General features: G+C 46.3%; 2 protein-coding genes across 4 annotated transcripts; one reads left to right on the forward strand and one right to left on the reverse strand.

Annotated features, from left to right (window-relative positions):
- Positions 1 to 58: 58 nt before the first annotated feature.
- Positions 59 to 5,219, reverse strand: NEPRO (nucleolus and neural progenitor protein). 2 transcript variants are annotated; one of them, XM_068696543.1, is made up of 9 exons: positions 5,011 to 5,219; positions 4,768 to 4,922; positions 4,013 to 4,089; positions 3,775 to 3,906; positions 3,358 to 3,435; positions 2,360 to 2,709; positions 2,024 to 2,085; positions 1,669 to 1,919; positions 59 to 1,211 (listed from the first exon to the last, which is right to left on the reverse strand). In XM_068696543.1, the coding sequence occupies exons 1-9, from the start codon at positions 5,099 to 5,101 to the stop codon at positions 845 to 847; spliced, it is 1,563 nt and encodes a 520-aa protein (XP_068552644.1). In that variant the 5' UTR covers positions 5,102 to 5,219; the 3' UTR covers positions 59 to 844. The 2 variants fall into 2 exon arrangements, with proteins under 2 accessions (XP_068552644.1, XP_068552653.1); XM_068696552.1 differs by having other exon boundaries at positions 4,989 to 5,109.
- Positions 5,220 to 5,383: 164 nt separating this feature from the next.
- Positions 5,384 to 20,724, forward strand: LOC137863439 (protein spire homolog 1-like). 2 transcript variants are annotated; one of them, XM_068696529.1, is made up of 16 exons: positions 5,384 to 5,700; positions 6,427 to 6,458; positions 6,927 to 7,091; positions 7,862 to 7,987; positions 8,270 to 8,335; positions 10,958 to 11,119; positions 12,738 to 12,806; positions 13,294 to 13,423; positions 13,844 to 13,968; positions 15,266 to 15,338; positions 15,902 to 16,053; positions 16,593 to 16,724; positions 18,023 to 18,087; positions 18,893 to 18,920; positions 19,308 to 19,450; positions 20,313 to 20,724. In XM_068696529.1, exons 1-16 carry the CDS (start codon positions 5,460 to 5,462, stop codon positions 20,497 to 20,499), a joined length of 1,896 nt encoding a protein of 631 aa, XP_068552630.1. In that variant the 5' UTR covers positions 5,384 to 5,459; the 3' UTR covers positions 20,500 to 20,724. The 2 variants fall into 2 exon arrangements, 1 of the variants encoding a protein (XP_068552630.1); XR_011100901.1 differs by lacking the exon at positions 18,893 to 18,920 and having other exon boundaries at positions 20,313 to 20,451.
- Positions 20,725 to 21,863: the final 1,139 nt, after the last annotated feature.

A 21,863-nucleotide genomic window follows, 5' to 3' on the forward strand; every position in this document is an offset into this window, starting at 1 on the left:
ATCCATGTAGACACAGCTCTTTTTTTTTTTTTTTTTTTTTTTACCCTAAGTTAAATTAGGAAGCTGAAGCTCTAGCTTTACTTGCACTTAGACATCTTTCTTACCCCTGTTGGGCAGGTAAATACAGCAATAAAGCTGCTTAGTCTTGGTTCTGAGAATTTTTTCTACGTAGTTTTCTGGTGATGCTGATCTTGAGACTTGGGCTTTGGCTTGTAACTGATGGAAAGCACTGACCTCACTGCTTGTTCTAACGTTATTTTGTAAGTACTTGGTGGAATAGCCCACCTTACCTTGCCAAGCAGGCAGAAATTGCACACTGAGAAGACTTCAGGCAGCGGGAGACAAGTTCATGGGTAAGGAATTTACTCTTACAGGCCCCAGCTGTGCTTTGCCCCATTTCTGGAGCAGCAGGATTCAGGTAACTCCCCATTTCAGGACGAGGACAACAAATACTGAACAGTGATAATACTGCAAGACAAGGCCCTCACCTAAATGAGGCAGCAAAAAAGGAAGAGTATAATGTATGATCTGGTCCGAAGCAACAGCACGTGCTCAGCTGCAGCCCTCTGCCTTGGGTGGTAGTTATTTGCTGACAGTCCAGCAACAGAGAAAGGATTTTAAATAAGAGGTAACTCAAAGCTGCTGTTCCTGAAAGGTCTAGGTGAAAGGATAAAGATTGCTCAGTAGTTTTGAACACTGTTCCAATAAAAAAATACTATTTTATAAAAATATACTGAAATAGTTATTTTCTTAGCAGAATGTAGGGTACGAGTTACCAAAACACTGCAAGTATTCTGAGAGTTTTACATAGAAAAAGACACCCCCTGATCTTCCCAGTCCAGGATCAGACCCCCATTGCAGCAAAAATAGCATCGATATCCGTGTTGTCAGAGACTTCTTCCTGCACGGAGCCAGGAAGCAACCGCTTCGGGGTTCCTGCCGCGCTCAGTTTGTCAGCGGCTGTACAAGCGATGGGAGGTCCAGCCTGACCTGAAGGCCCCACGCTGAGCAAAGCCCGGTTCTCACAGACTCCGAAAAGCTCAGCCTGGTTTGGCCGTGCAGTCCGAGTTCTCTTCAAGCGCCTGGACGATTTCACCTTCCTCTGCCAGAGCTGTGCCCCCAGGTACTGCCTCGGCCAGCGCCTGCGCTGTGAGCCACACAGGAGGTACTTGCAGAGAGAGGTTTTGACGCAGCACAGCTTCTTCTGCAGGCTTAAGGGAAGGAAGGTGCAAAACAGAAACAAAACAGAACTTTTAGCAGCTGTTAAGTTACTTCTGGTGCTCTCAGAGATTTGGTTATTGGCGGTCTGTACCATTTTACTTGTCACACCCATGAGATACAGCAGCACCTTTACAATACTAGCTAGGGCTTTCTGAAGAAGCCTGGCACCCCTAACATCATCTAGCAGTTACCACTTACATGCCTGTGGTTAAAACTGCATTTTCACTCTCCTGCTTTATTCTGTTATTTGTGCATCTCTTTACCTTTTAAATCCTCTCACAAATGAAACCAAAAAGAACATTCACATCATAGCATGTAGTGACCTGAAGTAGTGATCCTGTTAAAGCTCAAGAAAAGGGGTTAGATCACTTCATTTCCCTGCACTGCAGCAAAACACAACATTAAGCTGTAGTGCCAGATCCAGAACCCCCTGCATGTGCAACATACCTGCATCCTTGCGCCTCCACATGGTGTAGCCGGTTGCTTTTCAACAATTTGTTACGAAAAAAATAAGCTGCTGGCTTGAGTTTGTGGCCTTTGCACCACAGAATAGCTTTTCTGAGTGCCTCTGACAGCTCCCCAAAAGATGCAGCTGTTTGGAACAGCTGTAGGAGAGACCCAGTGTGCTGCAATTTCACCATGTAAGAGGAGAGCGACTCTGGCATTTCTTTAAAAGGTGTTGATGTAAGGTATCTATCCTGAAACAAGGAATAACAGAAATAGTTACCTTTTAGAAGTTACATCACAGTGTTAGGAGCTTTGAAGTTAAAATAAAGAATGTGTAAAATGGTGGCACACACACCTCTTGTGTTGGAGGTCTGGATGGTCTAAGTAAGCTCTTCACGTCAAACCCCCGGTGCTTTCCTGGAGGAAGAGAGCAGCGTTCCCGTTACGAGGTTTCGAGTTTTAAGCCTGTGCACACAGACACTACTGCTTTGTCCTGCAGAGCTCTCAGCTCTCCTGCCCTCTCAGCAGGCTCACGCCTGCATTCAACGCTCTCCTCCTCTTCCAAGGACAGGAGAGGGGAGTTTGTACTCGAAATGCCCCCTCTGTGTAGTAAAGTGCCTGGCTGTGTTGGGCAGAGGTTGCGGTCACCTCAGCTGCCAGACAGCAGTGGCACCGCGGCACACGGCCTTACCTCTGTTCTCTCTGGTGACCAGAACTGGCTCTCCAACATCCGTAGGGATGCTTGGGTTTTTCATAGCACTCTCACAGGTCACAAAACCATTCCCAGCCTCTGACTCTGCCTTTGGCACGTCTGGGAAAAGCTTCTTCACCCAGCTGGTGGGTCGTTTTGCTGTTAGTATTGCAGCCTTTTGCTTCTTCACCTCAGAAGAAAGGTCAGCTCCAAGAAAGCTTCTGATATCAGACGGGAAGGCAAACCCCTTAATGTAAGGCATCTGCTGGGTCTCGGACACCAGACGCAGTGATGTTGACAGCACACCGTACAAGGAAATGAGGCTCTGCAATATGCACCTGTACTGAATCCTGAGGAGAGAAGAGATGGGAGTCTCCTCTAGCAAGACCTTGTGCTTGTACTCACAGAACAACTCCTTCAACTCAAGAAGAGCTCAAAGGAAAGATCCCAAGCTGCCCTTCCCCTCTTCTCCCCCTCAGTACACTTTTCACACTCCACCACCACATTCTCCTTCAATATCAGTCGGAGCTCCCCCTGCTGACACCTTCCACCTTTCAGGCACATTCCCGATCAGAGCATAGGACTAGCAAAGAGGATTTCCCTGAAAAATTCAGCAGTGATGTAGAACAACTTTATCACAGCCCTTCCATTTCAGCATGAGGCAGGCTTACTGCTCACTGCAAGGAGTACCAGATGCCAGGGTCTGTGGCAGGCTGTTGTTAACGCTGTGGTTTTACCAGCACCCCACAAAGTCTGCTATGAACCAAGAACAAAGCCTTCCGGAACAGCATGCATGAAGTCTCCCTCCACTTATACATACAACTCTTCAGGTGCTAGAATCAGGTCCAAAAGGATGGAGGGATCTCTGATTCATAAGATCATTTTCCCCCTCTCCTCCCAGCTGAATAAAGCTCACTCAGCAGCAAGACTTTAATTACAAGCCCTTCTCCCTGACAGGCAAGTCAAACAGACAACAAACAAGACTTGACTACACAAACCATAGCCGGCTCAACAACCCCGAAGCCACGGTGTTCAGAAGTATGTATTCTTGTGAGCAGAGGTGCTTAACGGACAAGCTGGAGATTACACCAGTTAAGGCTAAAAAACAAACAGCCTGTAATGAAACTTGCTGAGCACACCAACTAGAGGCGGCTCGCAAGGCAATATCCTAGATCATTTGGGGAGATGGGTATCAAAACTTTGGGCTGCTCAAGGAGAGGAGAGCAGCCAGCCAACAGCCCCGGGTTCCCACTTAATAACTTGAAAATGAGATGTTTGGCTATCAAAGAAGCTTCAAGTTGCATACATGAGTTGCACTGCTGAGTCCATCAGCAATACAGGTGCTACAGCAGACCTGATTTTGGTCTCATAAACTGGTGACCTGTAGGAATGTTCACGCAGTGAGAAAAGGATACAGAAATGCTTTACAGCAGCAGTCCAGCAGACGCAGAATGAGCTTGCAGCCTCCCAGTACCTTCACAGCCACCGTTTCCAGCATAGGCTGGCTGGGAACTAAGTACTCCGCATGGGCCTCAAATTTATTTTTCCTGTGGCAATACAAAGACAAGGAGATGGCTATGATCTAGCACCTTCTCGTTTAGCTCTGAAGACTCAGCCAAAGGGCAGTATAATGTACAGCATCATGATGCTTACTTGGGAATCAGTTCTGCCAGCGTTTCAATGCTGCCCACCAAGTTCATCTTCCACAGGCGCTTCAAGCATTGTTCCACCTGGAGAAAAGAGAATTCCTTCCATCTCAAAACTGGTGCTTTGAGATGTGAGTGCCTTGGTCTCAGAACTGTCACTATAAGCACTACTGTGAATGGTGAGTTCAGTTTTTGTCTTAAATGAAGTACCTGAGAGAGTGGCCTGTGGTTGCTCCTCCCCCCCTCCCCATTATAATCAGTTGGGATTCAAATCCCTGTACTAATCTTATATTAAATGGTACACAGTTGTGCATACTTCAGGTCTTGGTACAAGCAAGAGAGGGTTGACTACTAGTTATAAAAGGCTGGAAAAGTGCAAATTCATAGGATCACAGAAACGTTAAGGTTGGAAAAGCCCTCCAGGATCATCTGGTCCTACCATCCCCCTGCCACCAGTGTCACCCACTGACCATGTCCCTCAGCACCATGTCCAGCCTCTCCTTGAACACCTCAGGGACGGTGACGCCACCACCTCCCTGAGCATCCCGTCCCAGTGCCTGCCTGCTCTTTCTGAGGAGAAATGTCTCCTCAGTGCCAACCTACAAAGCGCACTGACAGCAGAGAGCCTGGAAACCCACGTTGGACTGATCCGACGCGACTTAACGACGGGCACAACGCAAAGACGAAGAAACCTGTGGTGTTTTTTTTTACATGCATATGGCTTTGTGCTATTTTCTATTTCTCCCCACAGCCCTTACTCACCTGCTGCAGGGCCAGGTACGGCCGGTGCCGGAGCAGCCTGCGGCGGTATGCGTACAGCAGCCCCCTCAGCACGCCGCCCTCCACGGCCGGGCCCTTCCCGCGCAGCCCCCGCACGGCCGCCAGGCAGCGGCGCCTCAGCTCCGGCAGGCTCCTCACTGCGGGCGGGAGGCACTCAGTAACCGCCGCAACCGCCAGCCCAACCGCCACAACCGCCAATCCACCCGCCATAACCGCCCCGGGGACCTGCGGGGTGCGGGGCCGCCACGGGCAGCGTGTGGCTGCCGGCCGGCCACGCCAGCTCCAGCCGGTTCCACACCGCCTCCCCCGCCGCCATCTTCTCCCCGTCAGAGCGGGGCGGGACGCGCTGAGGGGAGCCGGGCACCCTCCAGCGGCTGCTCTAGGGTTGAAGGAATAAAGTTGAATTAAACGCGGATCTCGCTAGTTTGTGTCTTTTTTTCGGAAGCCCCTTTGCTATACACTTCACCTTGTTTCTGTCAAAGCGGCGTCCCTTTAAAAAAAAAAAAAAAAGTGGAGCAAATTTGGCGTTAACGATGGCACCTGGGAGGGAGGGAGGGAGGGAGGGAGCTGTGGGAGAGCAGAGCTGATAAAAGGCTGCTGCGCCAGCAGCCCCTGTCCTGGATGGGGTGTTGAGCTCCTAGGCTGGGGGCACAGCCTGGGATGTGAGGGTGCACATGGAGCCCCCGTGCTGCGAGCAGAGGGCTGCCAAGGTGTCTCTGGCTGAGGTCCTGAGGTGCTTCGAGCACCCCATAAGCGAGGAGCAAGCCTGGGCGCTTTGCTTTCAGTGCTGCTGCAAGATGAAGCAGTTGGCGCAGGGGCTGTCCCCGTCGCTCCACTCCGTGTTCATAAAAGGCCCTGGGAGCATTTTTATCCACGCTGATGGCACTGCTTCCTTCAGGGTGTACCATAAGTCTGGTAAGAGTGAGACCAGCTGAGGATGCTAGGGGTTGTTGTTATAACTGGTTGAAACTTAGGGGCAAAGTGGGAGAAAAATTTTTTTATTCCTCCTCTATATGTTTTTCAGTGTGTTCTGACTGTATAGGCTGTTCTGTTGCCTATGTTTTATTTTAAAGGGCCAAGGGAATAGCTGAGATAAAAGCCTATTACAACTTATGTTGAAAGAAATTGTTATTTAAAATAAAGCCTCAGATTGTTTCATGTCCTGCTCTGTTAATCTCTGAGCTATATCTCCCTTCTATTAACTCTCAAGGCAAATCTAAAACTGACTTTTTTTTTTATTACTATGTGCAGCTAGCAAACAGCAACAAGCATTGTCTTATGTAGTTACACTACTATAGAGTTTGTTGCTCTGAGGGGGCAAGAGTATGTATGTAGTAAAGAAAGAAGATAAATACCCATGGCCTTCCTTGTGGTTAGATACCTACCAGCAAACAAAAGGAAGCAACCAGTACCAGTTAGTTTGGGGCTAATGCCCACAGTAAGTAAAAAGCATATCTGGTGTTGCTCTGCAGCAAATGCAGGCCTGGTTTCCTCGGGTGGGACTGACCTTACTGAGAAGGATTTGTTTCCTTACTACCAAGAACTCTTCCAATTTCTGTCTCTCAACAGAGCTATTAAAAGCTGTTTATCAAAGCCTATGCAGTTACATTCCCCTTACCTCCTCTCTTGCTTCCCTTTCAGATGTTGGCAGCATTCAGCAGTCAGAGGACAAGGTAAACCCATCTCTTCACCTTCCTATGTGTGCAGATACAATCCTGCAGTGGTAGGAGGCCAGCCTGGGAGATGGCAGCGTCTGAAACTGCCAAGGTGTTTTTACTTGCTGAGCATTGCGGGAGTCACTGTCCCCTGCAATCTGGAAAATGAAACAAGATGCTAGGAGTGAACTCAATTAAAACAATGTGCACAGATGTTGTGTACCCTGGAACAGCCCACAGACTTTTTGTCCTGGTAACAGATCATTTAGAGGTGCTAGATAAATCCTTTAAAAGGGTAAAATAGCTTATCTGGGGAGTGTTTCAGGCTACCTGATGAGCACCAGGTTGCTTTTGGAGCCCTTCTCATCCTGAGCGTTGTGCTCAGCTGTGAGGGCAGCAGAGGGCCCCCCATGGCTAGGAAGTGAGGGCTGTGCAGGTCATTCACAACACTTGGTGCTGCATTGCTTCCTTGGCCTCTGTCTGCAGCTGCTGGAGTACTTGGGAGTGGTGATCTATGAAGCCCTGGACTGGGGAATCGACAGCCAAGTAGAGCGAGAACTGAGTGAGCCCCTGGAGAAGCTGCTCTGCCTTATGTTGAAGCTGGATGAGGAGGCAATGAAGCCAGCGGTCACCCTGCAGGATGTTATCCAGGTTTCCTTCTTCCTGCTTAGTAAATGCAGCAGCTTTGGAGGAGCTGAAGGTTAACAATGCTGTTAACCAAAATGACAGACCATGTGGGGGGAAAGTAGCTTGTGGGAGGACATAGAGGGAACACATGGCTTTCCCATCAGAAGGGGAAGGCAAAAACATTTTAGGTGCACTGAAGTGCCTATGGAAAAGAACTCATAAAGAAGACTGAGCATGGCTCTTGCAGCTCTGTCTACAAAGTCCTTCTGTACACAGTGTCCAAAGGCAGCATTCAATAGCTAGGTGACTGGACAAGTGACTTGTTTCAATATCCATAAGATTTGGTCTCTGCAAGAGGACTCAGATGTCACAACTCAAATTAAGAGCTTCCTCTCAACCATAAATTAAGGGTACAAGACACCTTCCATGCCCCAGTCTGATCAGGGTAGGGGAACAAGGGGGAAAAAGAACATGAGGAGTGACTGCACCTGCTGTTTTGTTGTGGGGTGTGTGTGTGTTGGAAGCTTTCCCTTCCAGGCACTTATTTCAAAGCATACATTATGGAGAACAAGATAGATAAATTACACACAGCTACTTAAGTTATTGTACGCGTGAGATTAGGCATCTTGCTTCTTTGCTCCTCTGCATCTGCAATAGAACAAACAGAAAAGATACAATGGAACTGAGGAAGATGATTTTAAACCATACATCAAGAAATTGGATTTTGCTTTCTTCCAGCCTTCCATGTTTTTTCATTTCAAGATCTCTCTTTTAAATAGCTCCACTTCTTTCAGGCCTGTGAGGAGCGCTTGTCCGTGCCTTCTGAGGCTAAGAGCCATTATGAAATGACCTGTAGGAGTCTTTTTACTGAATTTATGGAACTTCAGAAGCTTGTGTCCATCATCCAGACCTCCAAAGAGGTATATTTGGGATCACCCCTTAGCTACTATCCTTTCTACCTGCATAAGTTGATCTAATTATAAAGTACTCTTCCTGTTGCACTAGAAATGGAGTACCTAGATGAAGGGCTATTTTGATTATGTGAATGACTTCTGTCTCTGCAACACAGTAGTGATTTATTGTAGCTTTTGAATGTCTGGGTGTTTGGGGCTTCTAAGCTTTTCAACGTTAATAATTCATACTGGATAGATGAAAAAGCACTGGACAGCCCAACGTAATGACCTCATTTGTTCGCTTCTCAGAGTCTGAGAAAAATGGATGTTGAAGATTTGCTGGAAACCCCCCTGCAGAAGAAGGAAAAACAGAGGGTAAGGGATTTAATTCCTTCATTATGGTAGGTTGGGCTTTTTTTTTTTTTTTTGGTCCACCCATGCTTCTCTGAGGTTTTCCAATGACTCTCTATAAAACAAAGAAGGGAGCTTGAACACCAACAAAACTTCTTAGGTCGTTCAAGAGCCTAAGTAGTTAAAGACTTGTCTGCAAAACAAGCTGGGAGTGAACTTGAAGTTAAATTATTTCATATGCTTACCTCATGCGGACACTTATTCTGCACAAAGAGCCTCTTTGTGGTTCAACTTAAACCACTTCTAAAAGTGAAATTGGAGGCACTCTTTGGAATAAGTGTCCACAAGTAGTTTCTCATGCTGTTTCTTCCTGAAAATGAGCCCCAAACTCCATCTCTTGGCAGGAATTGATACCTGCCAGAAGCAGCCTGCTTCTTTCTGCAGCTGGATTGACAGCTCCCAGAAAACTGATCTCTTGGTGGCAGGAGTAAGGTGGATGAGATCATTTTATCGCGTGGGGTCTGTGCTGGTTCAGGGCTGGAGAGGCTAAAGGTATTTGGCAGCTCTGACCATCCTTTTGAGCTTCAGCAGCTCAAAAAAGGCAGAATGGAGGGGGAGGCTGGAGATGTAGCTCCTACCTTCTGCTCGTTATCTTTCCTGTCCTTCCATTCCGTCCTTCTGTAGATGTTGGACTGTGCATTTGGGGCAGAGAAAGCAACTCCCTCTGTTCTTTTCAAGGCCCTCCATAGCTAGGGCTCAATCAAATAGCTCTTCTGGCTGGAGCTCTGCCCGGCATAAACAAATGCAGTGCAGTCTGGAGTCTGTGGAGACAAACGGCAAGCCCCGAGAGACTTGTGGACTCGCTCCCTTTGTCTAAATAGCACTCGCTTTGAAGCGTGCTCAAACTATTCGTATGAAAATGTTTGTGAAATGTGTGTTTGGGCATATTCTCAATTTTGTGATCTATTAAAATAAACTGGCAAGCTATCTCAAACCACAAACTCATCAACAGCAGTTGATGCTCTTTTCTGCAGGGAATACATGAATAAATACATGGGCTTTGCCGTGTGGCCTGAAGGCCAGTGTATTTGGCCTCTGCTCCTTCAGGAGACATAAATTCCAAAAGCAGGATGTCTGTTGCAAATCCTCTGCCTCTGGTTTCCAACTCCCTGTGCACCGCTCGATTGCATCGTTCCGACACACTCTTGAGTTTAAAATAACCAGGGTGCCAGCTTTGCTGGGAGCCCGCAGATTGGAGCTGATGCCTTGAGCAGTGCCACGCAGTTAACGCTGTCTGTGGACCAGGCTTTTCCATCCTGGCTGCTCTGAAAAAAGGGCTTCTGAAACACAGGCCACAAGCTGGTATCGTGCAGGGCTGTACCATCTCAGCAGAGCTGACCGTGTGTGCCAGAGGACACTCTTCACCTTGAAATCTAAGCACCGAGACCTCTTAGGAACAGCTGTCTTCCCATGAATGAAAAGAATGAAATGTGTTTAGTGTTGTACAGCAAGCAAATGCTGATCAGTTTGCCCAGCTTTCTTCAACAGGACTTTGATTTTTATTTTTTTTGTGTTCTCCCAAACAGTAATAATGTTAATCCAGGAGGTATGGCTAGCGTGTGGCTACTGTCTGAGTGTCCTGCTGGTCTGGAGTTGAGATCCAACCGTTCCAAAGCCTGGCTAAAACAATCCAACTGAGCATCCTTCTCCTTGAAGGCAGCCCATCAGTCAGAGCTTGCATAAGACTTTTCTGATATTATACCAAGATATCTCAAGGGATAAATTGCGAGAAGGTGCTTCACCCTGTAAGTGAAAGAGGGAGAGGAATTCAAGTCAGAAGCTTTGTTCTGAGGCAGTTTTAAAAATGTTTTACTTCCTTTTCACTGTTTATAATACAATCACTCGTTCTTACTCAATTTGCCTTTGGGATCCAGATAAGCTGTTGACTTAGCACTTCCATTACAATGTTGTCTAAACAGGCTATTGAGTGGATTATGTTTTTTTTCCTGTCTTAACTTTTGTTGGGTTATCCTGCGTGCCTGAGCATCCTGTGGAAACAGGTATTAATACAGGAAGAGGATGAGCAGATGTCAGTGTTATCAGATTGTGTCTCCAGGCTGAAAAAGTTAGCATAAGCTGCTGCAAAGGTGGAAGTGGGAGATCTTTTTCCCTTTGTCTTCCTCTTTGGTCTGTGGGCCCTTCAATCCTTGGCTTCTGAAAATTCAGAGGATTTTAATGGTAAGGTGTGGGATTTCGTTCTCAGCATTTCCTAGGAGGTAATAAAATGGAGAAGGATGAAAACAAAACAAAATCATCTAGCACCTGCAGTACTTCCAAGAAGTACTTATCCAAGAAAATGGGTCTAGGTACCTAGTAAGAAAAGCTGTTCTGCTGAAATACATTCATAAAGTTGATGACATTAATTAACTGGGGAGCCAGCTCACTTATTTTAAAGTGATTCTGTAGAAAGAAGCAATTCTCCATCTTAGTACTGTGCCCCGCAAGTGGGTTGAAGGGGGCGTTAAGGACAGATTTGTGTTTCTGCAAGACCTCAGCTGCTAAGTGTGCCCTGTTACAGGGAGGGCGAGGATGCTGCTCTGTGTGTTTCTGCCCGCTGGTGACTTGTCCCTCACTGGCTTCTCCCAGGCACCCCTGTGGCCCAGCATCATCTGTGAGCTGCAGGCTGGGGTGAGGCTGCGCAAGGCCACCGAGCGACTGCAGCGCCCTGCCCCGCTCAAAGAGCGTGCCTGCTCCCCCTATGAACGACTTCTGGATGACATTCAGCACAGGAGGTACAACCTTCGGAAGGTGAGTGACTGACTGACTACAGTCGGTAGACAGTTTTGCAACCACCTGCTCTAACTACTTGGTTTCTAAACCATCCTTGCTGAAACCTCTTCCCCAAATCTTGTTTTAAAGCCTTTCTCAAAGGTACTCCTAGTCCAGAACTGTCTGGAGCTTCCTCTCAGCTGTAACTCTATATTTGATCACCACATTTATCCACCCAAACACTTTATTTCCAGCACTGTTTTATTTCAGGAGTAGCCAGACTTTTATGAAGCTGGATGGTAAACTTGTTCTCCCTACAGGGCAGCAGCTCCATGAAACAGACCCTTGCCTGCTTATGCTTTCTTCCTCAGACCTTTATGTCTTCACAGGCTCCTAGAGCTGTACTGTCTGGCATTTCTTACTAGTTTTTCTTGCCTTTTCAGCTGCTCTGGGATGCATGAAAGTGTAAAATCACTTTTGAGCGAGTGCTCTGCTCAGCCTGGGGCAGAGGCCTGTAGGCAGTGTAAACAGGCTGCTGCAGGAATTTAGGCAGGGTTTAAAAAAAAAAATAAATCCAAACTGCTTCCAGGGGCTGTGGTGCTGACTCAAGAGGTAGGGGCTTCCAGCAATGTTGATGGTGCTGAAGATGCCCGGATACAAAAACGCCTGAGTGCCTCTGAAGGTTTGGGATGCTGTTCACTTGCTGCAGCTTGAGCTGGGAGCGATGAGCAGATCTAAAACATTGGCATGAGGCTTTGTGGCCTTGGCGTGCTTTGCAAACAGACATCTTGGCAGGAGATGAGACGATTCTACTGGTAATAAAGAGCAATATTTTAGAAAGTGTAAAGTTTGCTTACCACGCTAGACAGCAGCTTTTTTTTCCTCCCCTTGATGGTGCTCCTTGAGTGCAGGGGGTTAACAGCTGCAGCTAAACCATATGCCCCTACAGAAGTTCTCACTTTCCTTGGCTGTGGCTCCAGCCTTCCGAAAAGGCTCTGGCATTTGTCTGGAAAATGATAATTTGTTCAATAAATAAATGGATAGTAACAGAAGGGAGAAAATACATCACTACTTGTATTTTTTTTGCAGTGCACGACAGAATTGTTGCACTGTGCAGTACAAAACTGTAGCTCCAGGTGGCAGAATGAACTGCCTTTTGATTCCTTTTTTCTTCCCGGGGTTGATGAGAAGCACAAGCTTCAGTCTGAAGTCCCAAATGCTAGAAGGAAGCACGGAGTACTTACTACTTAGGCCTTTGTGAAAGCTCTTCAGCGAGGATTTCCCCACCTGCAAAGCTACTTTAAACTCCTGTAGCAAACAGTGGTCTAATTTGCAAATGAATGAGAGCCCAGCAAGTGTGGGAAGCTGTTGTGGTGTTCTACCTGCACTCCCACGTGTTCTCCACTTGTACACACAGAGTAAATAGCATCGCCTTTGAGTAAGAATAAGTGAACCAGGCAGCTTGACTTCTTTTCTGTGGTGATCCCCTCTGCAGCAAGCACCTCATCGTTCTGTACTTCCCTGTGCCATTTTTAAGCCTTCCCCACATTCCTCGCTCCCAAATTCTGACTTGAGTTATTCACTGTGCCACTGACCAGAAAGATGTATGAGGAGTAGAGAAAACCTCACTGCCTAAGCATAATTTCTATTCTTTCAGGTGATCGTTGAGCAAAAACGCAGGACTCCCAGCGATGATGTAGCTGCTCCCAAGCCTCATCTGAAACCTGTAGGTGACCTGCAGAGCTGATGGGATTTTTTCTAGGAATATAGAGTTAAAGTCTTAGCTACTGGCTTGGGTTTGGGAGAGGCATGTGTGAGCCGTACTTAAATTTTGGGCAGACCCTCTGCCAACACACCATGTTTGGAATATAGTAGGTGACAAATCTTCAGGGGAGAAAGCTGATCAGCCTCCCTGTTTCTGTTGCTGTTTCTTCCATCTGGAACATTTTGTGGTCCCGAAAATACTCCACACTCTTTGATCAAGCCTTGCCTCAAATTTGAGAATTTCTAAAAGTATTTGACAGCAAACGCGTTATCTGAAGCTTCTCACATGCCTCAAAAAAACAAAAATGAGGTATGGAAAGCACAAGTGCACAGGGCCCAGAGCCCTCTTAGGGAGAGGCAGCTGTAGAACAGTGCCATTGCTGAAGATCCAGTTGTCAGCACTGGTCTCACTCTTCCTGTCTCTCTCTGGTGCTATGCTCTGCCTGCAGGTGCTGCAGAGGAAGCTGAGAGAGTGCGTGCCACAGGAGTCCAGGTGGCACCAACAGCTCCAGGCAGAAACAAAGCGACCCCAGACGCCGCAGCCATCCACAGCAAGGGAAAGCGGGGGCAGGCCCACAGGTATCTGCTGCAAAGGGACCCATCAAGCGTGCAAGGGAAGTCGTGGCTGGCTAAAAATAATGGATGGCCTTTGAAATGAAAGCCCACTTTTTTTTTTCCCATAGCATATAATGCAAGAGAGGTGGGAATGTGAATTTTATATTGATAAAGGTGATATGGCACAAGAATCCTTTAGAAAATCTACTTGTGGTGTATTAAGACTTGAAAATGTTTCAACTTACCCTTTTTTAGGGAGTTCAAATTTGTCAGCTAAGTTAGAGAACAGGATTTTAACCATCACCTGAAACTAAAGACTATCTAACAGAACAAAGTTAAACCAAATACCAAATTCTGATCTGTGGGTATAAAATCTGTTATTTTCTTGCCACAGCAAAATGTCTTATCTTGTGTGTGTTTTTCTTCCCTTCTCCCAACCCTCAGAAATGCCTGTGATGCCTAAAATCGCCTTGAGATCTCCAAGTGATTGTTTCTTAACATTTCAAGATGCCAGTCCAGAGTTTAAAACTGTCAGTGCTATAGCACAGCAGCTGGGACCAGAAGTTCAGGTAAGGCTTTAAATGAAGGGACTGGAGAGGTGTAAATAGTCTGGTCTGGGCTTTGGATCTGTACACACACACATCCTAGAACATGAGGTTTAAATCTTAGTGTGAGTAATCTTGTCCATCTAAAGTGAATAAACATGACATTATTAGGTTCACTGAAGGCCTTGCCTCTACAGAAGCTCATGTGATGTTTAAACACTTCATTGTGGCATGACTGCAGCCTATAAAAGCTAACTTCTGATCTGGTCTCTAAAATTAGGGCTTGCAGAAGTCTTGATACACTCAGAAGTTTGACCAATATGGGCCAAAACTACTCCCACTTTACCTCACAGTGAGGCAGCTGATGCTAGGAATATTTGCATTTCACATGATTTATTTTCAGGAAGCAACTTCACTGGTGAATTCCCACTCTGCTGCCTGTGGAGCAACTGAAGGAGTACCATTCTTCAGTAAACTGGGATATGTGGCCCCTGGGTTCCTTAACTCCTCAGATTGCTGATGAAAAGCTCCACTGCTCGGTTCTGGGATTCAGTCTGAGCGTAGTCAGAAACTCTGCAGAACAGAACTTGAGCCCTAACACATCGTGTCTAGCACAGATGCTCTGGCAAACAATCAGCAATCTGCTTTCTGTAAACATCAGCCTGGAATACAATTGCTTAACTGAGGAAAACGGATATGAATTAATAAAAGCAGAAAAATGTAGCTATATTTGTACAAGTCTGTGCTACTTGTAGGAATGCTCGGTGCTTGAGGAGCACGTGGTTGGTGTATTGCTGGAAGGACCTTCTTTATGGAGACTGCAATATGATTGAATTGTGTTCCTAATTATCTAGAGAAGTTAGAAAATGCTGCCTAGATACAGCATTGGGTTTGAACTGGGTTACTGGGGCATAGTTTCTTCTTCTCCAGTGTTGCTACGTGTGAGCTGGAGCCAAGAAAATGGCAAGGTACTCTGAAAGCTGTGAAGGAAGAACCTAGAGTAGTTGGTTCCTGACCAGATAAAGCTAAAATCTTCATTAAGCTAACTGAGGGAGATAACAGGGGAATCTGAAATGTCACCAGCTTGACCAGAGCTTCCTTGCTGGGGGCAATTAACTTGTAATTGCTTCTTGGAACACAAAGTTTTTGAATATACCACAGTTTGTTTTTTTTTTTTCTCCCCTCCACTACTGACTAAGCCTTGGACTATTTCTGGTCAGTTCTGGGTCCTGGGTGTTTTGTTTAGCAGCAGTGCTTCTGAACAAGTGGGCTTGGTCTCTCCTGTGTGCAGCTTAAGAATACCTCATCCTCTGATCCACAGGAGCCTACTCCCAAGCTATCTTCCAGCACCCACCTTGCCTCAGCCAGGTCATCAGTGTCCTGCAAGAGCACAGGTCAGTCTCCTTTTTGGTGCAAATCCAAACTCAGTGGTGATAAAGTGTAGTCAAAGTCAGTGCCTGCTGGGCTGCCAAAGCCTTAGGCTGGGGCTCACTGTGCTACACCTCTCTGATCACCTAAAGACACTTGACAGAGGAGAAGCTCTGACATCAATTAATGAGTTCAGGGAGGTGCACTTAGGAAACCATTCCTCTGCAGTTGACTGAAGCTTGTATGGCTCCTGCAGCTTCAAAGCAATGATAGCGTGTCCCCGAAGGCATAAGTGGCAATCACAGTAAAAGCTAAATGAACATTTTGAATGTTCAAGAAGAAAGCGCTTTTTATTAAACTAAATGGTGCTAACTATCAAAAACTCATCACTCTACTGACAACTGTAATTACTGTAACCTCTGCTTTTTGTGATCAGGGCTGATGGAGGTTGAGGGCTGGGAAAGCAGGCCTTGGTGCTTTCAGAAAGGAGGGGTAATGCTATTGAGCAGTCAGCTTTTGGGGAGAATATTTAGAAGTTGATATTCCTTTTTTTTCTTTCTGCAATCCGAAACTCTCTCTTCCTGCCCAGGTCTCACTGCAGATTGTACACGTCCTCCCGTGAGTGCACCCATGCTGGCAGACATCAAATCTGAGTGTTCCCTGAACGATGGCCAACAGCAGCTGCCTCCTTACAGAGCAAGATCCAAATCTTTAGAGAGTGGCCTTCAAAGCAGGGAACATGTAAGTGGGGCATATCAGCTGGCAAGCTGTTCTGATACATCTGGTGGTGACTCCAGAAGGCACCTTGAACCTTGTGCATGCAGTGATCACGATATTGGTTTCACTTAAGCCACATTGCATGCTAATCTTCAGTTGGGACATTTGTTTCCTTGGAGGTGGTGTAAAACAAGGCTGTATGCTGTAGTGTCCTCGTGGAGACCTCTTACAGTTCAGTTTGATTTGTCTTACATGAGGAAGAACTCTTTCATATTGTTCAGAGTCCCAAGGGACTGGCTCTGGGGATGGGATTAACTGCTATGGGGACCGAAGGACCTGCTTCAGGAAGCTGGTTGCATTCTTGCCTATAAGATCAAAAACTAAGCAGGATTCCCTGCATGTTCTTTACTAGTATTGTCAGTCAACACCTACTGCCTATCGCTAGCAGAACTGAGTTTTGGGACAAATACTGCTGAGCCTCCTGGGACCCAATTTTGAGGATGACTTCCCCAAATACGTGTGCCTTCAGCTTTCTCTGATGCTTGACTCCTGTCTTTGGATAGGACCATCACCTTCCTAACATGTGGCCATCACCAACCATTGCTGAACTGATCGGAACCAGATACACAATGAGAGTGCTGGAAGGGGAAGGCGTCTCCCAGGGAGGCAGTGATGGTGCCTCTTCAAGAGGAAAGGTAAGTTTCTTTTCCTTGTTGTTGTGCTGTCCGTGCCTTTGCTAAAGCTGGCTGCCTTCACGTCCCTCAGTGCCGAACTGCTGAGGTGCTCTCTGCCTCAATTTATCCTGTTCATGCAGCTGTTCTGAGTTTGGCCCACGGCTGCATGAAATCTTTTCATACTTGTGCTGTGATGACTTCTAATCAAACATAAGCTGCGTAAGTTGCCTAGGAAGTAACCCAGCCATTGCTAAATACTTCTTGACTGCTGTTTCCGTGCTAGCAGAACTGTTCCTGTTGGCCAGCTCTAAAATCACAAAGACATTTGACTGGGATTTGGTACATGGTGAAGCAAAGGCTGTTAACTCCCACAGTTAACTGAGCTGTGCTGATGTGAACCACCCTGCTGAGTGGTGGATGCACAGGCTGGGGAGATGAGGGGCAGGGAACAACCTGCAGCACAGGCCTGCTGGCTGCCCCCTTGTTTACTCACCCAGTCTGCTCTAGAGGGCTTGTTCCATCGAGCCCCTCTAGAGCAGATGCCTTCAGTGCAAGCCCTTTGCAACAACGGTGTGAAGAAGTTCATGCTGCTTGTTTTGGGGACCAGCTTTTTGCCCTCACTTATTTAGCAGACAGTTCTGCTAGTGCAGCTCTGATACTTCCCCACCCTCTTTATCTTGTGCTCCTGGATCCGTTTTCTTCTCACCTTGCTCACCAACCCTGCTTTAACTTGCCTCTCTCTGCCTATGCTAAAATAGCCTTCTTACCCTCTTTGTGTTCCTGCTGCTGAAGTTTTTTTAGCTTTCTCAAGCTGTTTCTCAAGATAATATCACTTCTGACTGCCAGCTGTGTATGAATGTTCTTTTTTATAAAGTTCAAGCGACTCATCAGCTTCCTTATGACTTTTTTTTTTTTTGCTTCAGGATTGGATTCAAAGTTGCCCTGACTTAATCTCTTTGGGATTGCTGCAGTCTACCTCAAAGAATGTCTCTCTTCTTCCCTCTCTTAACTAGCTACTGTTACACTCTTGCACAATACAGCTATTGTTTGTTCAAGAGCCTTTTTTTAAACTCCTGTTGTCTGGCAGCTGCCCCAAACCTCTGCATCATAAAAACACAGGCTTACAAATAGGGCTTTTTTTTGCCTTTTTAGCCTTTAATTTCTGTCTCTCTGCTATCCTTCATTGGATCTCTGTTATTGTATGTGGATCTAAAGCCTTTGGAAGGTTAGTTTATGTGCTTGCTCTTTGGCAGGCGGTGGATGCTGTTGGTAGGAAGATATTTCCAGTTGGCATTCACAAATAACTTTCCCTTCCACAGATCTGTTTCAGCTGCCGTAAGCAGATGTTTCTGAAGTGGCCTTACAGCTGTTACCTCTGCAGCAGGTGAGCTGGTACAAAGGGACTGAACAGGGAGGGAGAAGAGTGAAAGAACAGTGCTGAAACACTCAGTATTCAAACAGTTGGAGGACTTGGATGGGAACGGGTTCCTTAGCCTTTCAGCTTTGCCTTAGTACACAAGCCTGGCTGAAGCCTCTGCAGCTGCAGAGGAGATGGAAAAACTTGCCTCTGAAGTGGTATCAATATTAACTCCTAGTATTAAGCTAGCAATAACCAAATTTACTGTGCTATTGGTTCTTCTCAGCAATTACTCCCTTCATTTTGCTCTGTAGGTTGCATTTTACTTCAGTCAAGGGCTTGAGAGGTTCTGGGAGAGGCTTTGCAGCAGAATCTTCCGTTTAGGACTGGAAAAGCAGACTCCAGACCTTGTGACTGGGAATGATGTTAGACCCACAAGTATCCACTTATTTGTTAGTTTTTCTCATGGGAGAGAAGAATTCCAGGCTCATTCAGACTCACTTAAATCTATTTGAAGCAGCAGCAAAGCATTGAATTGGTTACAAGCAAACCACTGGGAGTTTAGTAACTGATGGTGCTGGGTGAGAAGCAGTGGGTACTTGCAGATAAAGCCTTCAAGCTATGACTGCTGATGTGCTTCAGCTGGCTAAAACTACCATAAACAGGAGGGCTGGAAAACCAAACGGGGTGTTCTAGACTTGTTCCCTTTGCCATCAAGTGATTGTGCCACGATCACATGTTAAGGCTGCTTTGGGAAAGTCACCCTTAGCTACAGCATTGCTGTCTGCTGAGCTTTACCCAAATGATAATGCTGGGAATTTTTTTCTCTTAGTGTCGTCTGCTGTGACTGCTGCATCAAGGCAAGTCTAGTCTTTACAACAGCAAATTTCTTTGTTTTCTGTTTTTTTCCTGCACCTCACCTAGTCATAGGAAGCTTTCCTTCACCCCACTGATACCTCAAATCTACCCTCTAGTTTTTTTTGTAAGAAAAGAGGCCATAATACAAGGTGCAAAAGCAGCCAGGACAGACAGACTGTTCAGCTGAAACAGCTCTGGCTCCTCTTTCTTTGATCCTGTGTAAAGTGGTTGGGATTACTCCGTGCTCTATTTATACAAGGGTCAGGGAGTTCACTGCATTAATGTTTATCTTGTAAGTGCGGTAATAAATCAACTACATGCCATGCAAATTTTCTTGCTAAGGAGGAGGTTTTCCTTGAGAACTCGAGTGACTTGTGCTGTGATTGCAGATGTCCGTGCCCTTCAGAACGTGTGTTCATCTCCCACTCCACTTCTTAAAACTTGTGAGGCTCTCCAGAGAGGAAGACCCAGCTACACAGGAGAGGAAGAACTCGGAGTTGCTGCATGAAGTAGAGCACTGGGAGTGTTCTAGGTAAGCTGGGACAGATATGGTTTCACCTTGAAAGGTGGTACCTGTTACTTGTACATGCAAATCAACAAACATGATAGCAACTGCTCTGTGTAGTCCTGTGCTGGTCAACTGCATGTTATGCTGGATGATTCTTTTAGCTTCATTTAGATTTGTTTAGGTATAACTGAAGAGTAATGCAACAACTGGTTTCCTGAGTACTCCCCCACACATACAGATACCCTTTCTTTTTTGTCCCTGGAAAGGGAATTTTTGCAAAATAAGCTTCTGAGTGGAAAAGGCAGACCTTGTGAGTGTAAGTGTAATATCTAGGACTGGAAACATATGTTCTGTTCTCTTCTTTCCAAATACATGTTTGTATATATTCTACTGGGAGAACAGGTATCTTTTCTCTCGGAAATTGTTCTTTAACATAACCAAAATAGCCACAGTAGTTTCTGGTTCAAATGCTCTTACCTCAGTGTTCACTACTGACGTTATCACGGACAGTCCTTTGCCGATGCTGCAGAAGGAGGTCTCAGTGATGGCATTACTGCCATCCTTCCAGATGTCAAAGAAACATCCTACAGCGCATGCTGTAAGGATTCAGCCATAACCTTGGATCAGTCAGATATCCATTAACCCTTTAGCTGAAATGTTGTGTTAGTCAACAGAGGTGTCAGTAACTGAAGCTGCTCTGGTGCTTGGTAGCTTCCCCAGGTGGAGCTGACTGCCCACACTCATGCATTTAGATAAATCACTTAATGTTGGATCTGGCCTGGGGGAAGGGTGGAAAAACTCTGTACCCTCTAACAGATACCCAGGTCAGTTTTCATGTTTTTTTTTTTTGTTTTGTTTTGTTTTGTTTTTTCCTCTCCTGCTACAGTGTGCCTGTTATTTTGGAGCCTCATTGCCTAGCACGGCCTCTGTGCTGTTACTCGAGGACCATGGCAGACTGGCTGACTGCAGACCTCTGCACCCAGTGTGAGCAGTATCTGCTGAGCGTGGCTTCCAACCAACAGCAGAACATCCCACTCAGGAGAATTTCCCAGACTTGGACTAAACTGGAATGACTCTGCCATGCATTTCTCCTGTCACTTGTTCTGTACCTGAATAATTTAAACAGCTTTATGCACTTTCTGACATAAAGGCCCGAATAAAAGACTTCCCTGCTGCTTAGTCTAAGCAGGAAGCACAGTTAGTATTTATGTATCGCGAAGTATTATAAAACATTGTGGTTTTTAGAACTGTTTTAATTCTTTTATGTGTCTTTGGGGAAAATAAATGTTGAAGCACTATCACGCCTCTAGCACTTCCTCGTTTGCACCTGCAGTTGTCATTTTGTGGCACTGTTTGCATTCCTTGCTAAGCTGACTTTCCCTATATTCATGGCATAGGGCAAACTTTTAAGCTAAAACCTCTATTTCATTTTGGAAACACTTATTCTTCCCCGATAACTCACTGCAAAGCACCCGAACTCACTGCTGTGATGAATGTAACACTAGTGAAGGCTGTCAGGCAGCCTGCTCCAGCTGTTTGCTCAGGAACTGCTCTTGATTTCTTTTGTGTGTGTGTGCTAGCTGTGCTTTGCCAGCAGAGCTCTTCATGGCACTAGTCGATCTCAGTGCCATCATCACCTGAGGGAGGGTGGCTGTTTTCTAGGGGATCTTGCTTTTTGTATTGGTCTACAGCTTTGCCCTAAGCTAAACTGGACTATTGCAACCTGTGTGACACTGGATCAATAAAGAACACTTTGGTAAATTCTTTGCCTCTTTCTCCCCAGGAATTGCCTATATGGAAGGGGTGTAGGTGCTCTGATTTGTTTTCCACAGGACTCTCTGTGGTGTGGCTCATGGGGCCTGGATAGACAGTGCTGAAGGATACAATGGACTTGCAGTTGGAATGAGTCATGCTGAAGAAAATAATGACTGCAAAGGGAAGTGAAGAGCCAGTTTCCCCAGAGAGTGGAGAAGGGAACAAAGGCATGTTTAAGCTGAGCTCAAGGTGTGCCTCCAAACTGCCAGAAGGGTCAATATCTCCAACTGACTTGTGCTAGCCTAACTCTGCTTCCTCTAAATTGCCTGTCTGCAAGCTGATGCCTACATGCACGTTTGGGCAAGCTCTGCAAGTCAGTGAATGCAGGGAGGCTGAAGCTTTTGCTTCCTTTTGGAGCAAGTTCAAGTGTTCTTCCTTCAGTCAATTAGGAAGGGTGCAGCCTGCCTGCCTGCCTGGGTCCTCTCCTGCATGTGCTAATTGCTGGCGCTGCTGGGAGGCACATCCATATCAGGCAGGTGGGCTCCTTGCAGGCTGCAGGGAATGGCAGCCAAGCCACAGCTGCGCTTGCTGGCGAGATGGGCACACAGCGTGGGGCCAGGGGCATGAGGTGCTCCTGGATTCCTGCTGAGTGAGGTAGTACAGACTGAGCAAGAAATGAGCT

This window comes from Anas acuta, chromosome 1 (assembly GCF_963932015.1).
Source record: "Anas acuta chromosome 1, bAnaAcu1.1, whole genome shotgun sequence".
Classification (NCBI taxonomy): domain Eukaryota; kingdom Metazoa; phylum Chordata; class Aves; order Anseriformes; family Anatidae; genus Anas; species Anas acuta.

Coding starts and splice junctions, on each gene's coding strand:
- LOC137863439 (XM_068696529.1), top strand. CDS start 5,460: ATGGAGCCCCCGTGCTGCGAGCAGAGGGCTGCCAAGGTGTCTCTGGCT. Junction 5,701..6,426: donor CAGGGTGTACCATAAGTCTG/GTAAGAGTGAGA, acceptor CTTCCCTTTCAG/ATGTTGGCAGCATTCAGCAG. Junction 16,054..16,592: donor GCCTTCAAAGCAGGGAACAT/GTAAGTGGGGCA, acceptor GTCTTTGGATAG/GACCATCACCTTCCTAACAT.
- NEPRO (XM_068696543.1), bottom strand. CDS start 5,101: ATGGCGGCGGGGGAGGCGGTGTGGAACCGGCTGGAGCTGGCGTGGCCG. Junction 4,090..4,767: donor CGTACCTGGCCCTGCAGCAG/GTGAGTAAGGGC, acceptor TCTTTTCTCCAG/GTGGAACAATGCTTGAAGCG. Junction 3,907..4,012: donor CTGGCAGAACTGATTCCCAA/GTAAGCATCATG, acceptor GTATTGCCACAG/GAAAAATAAATTTGAGGCCC.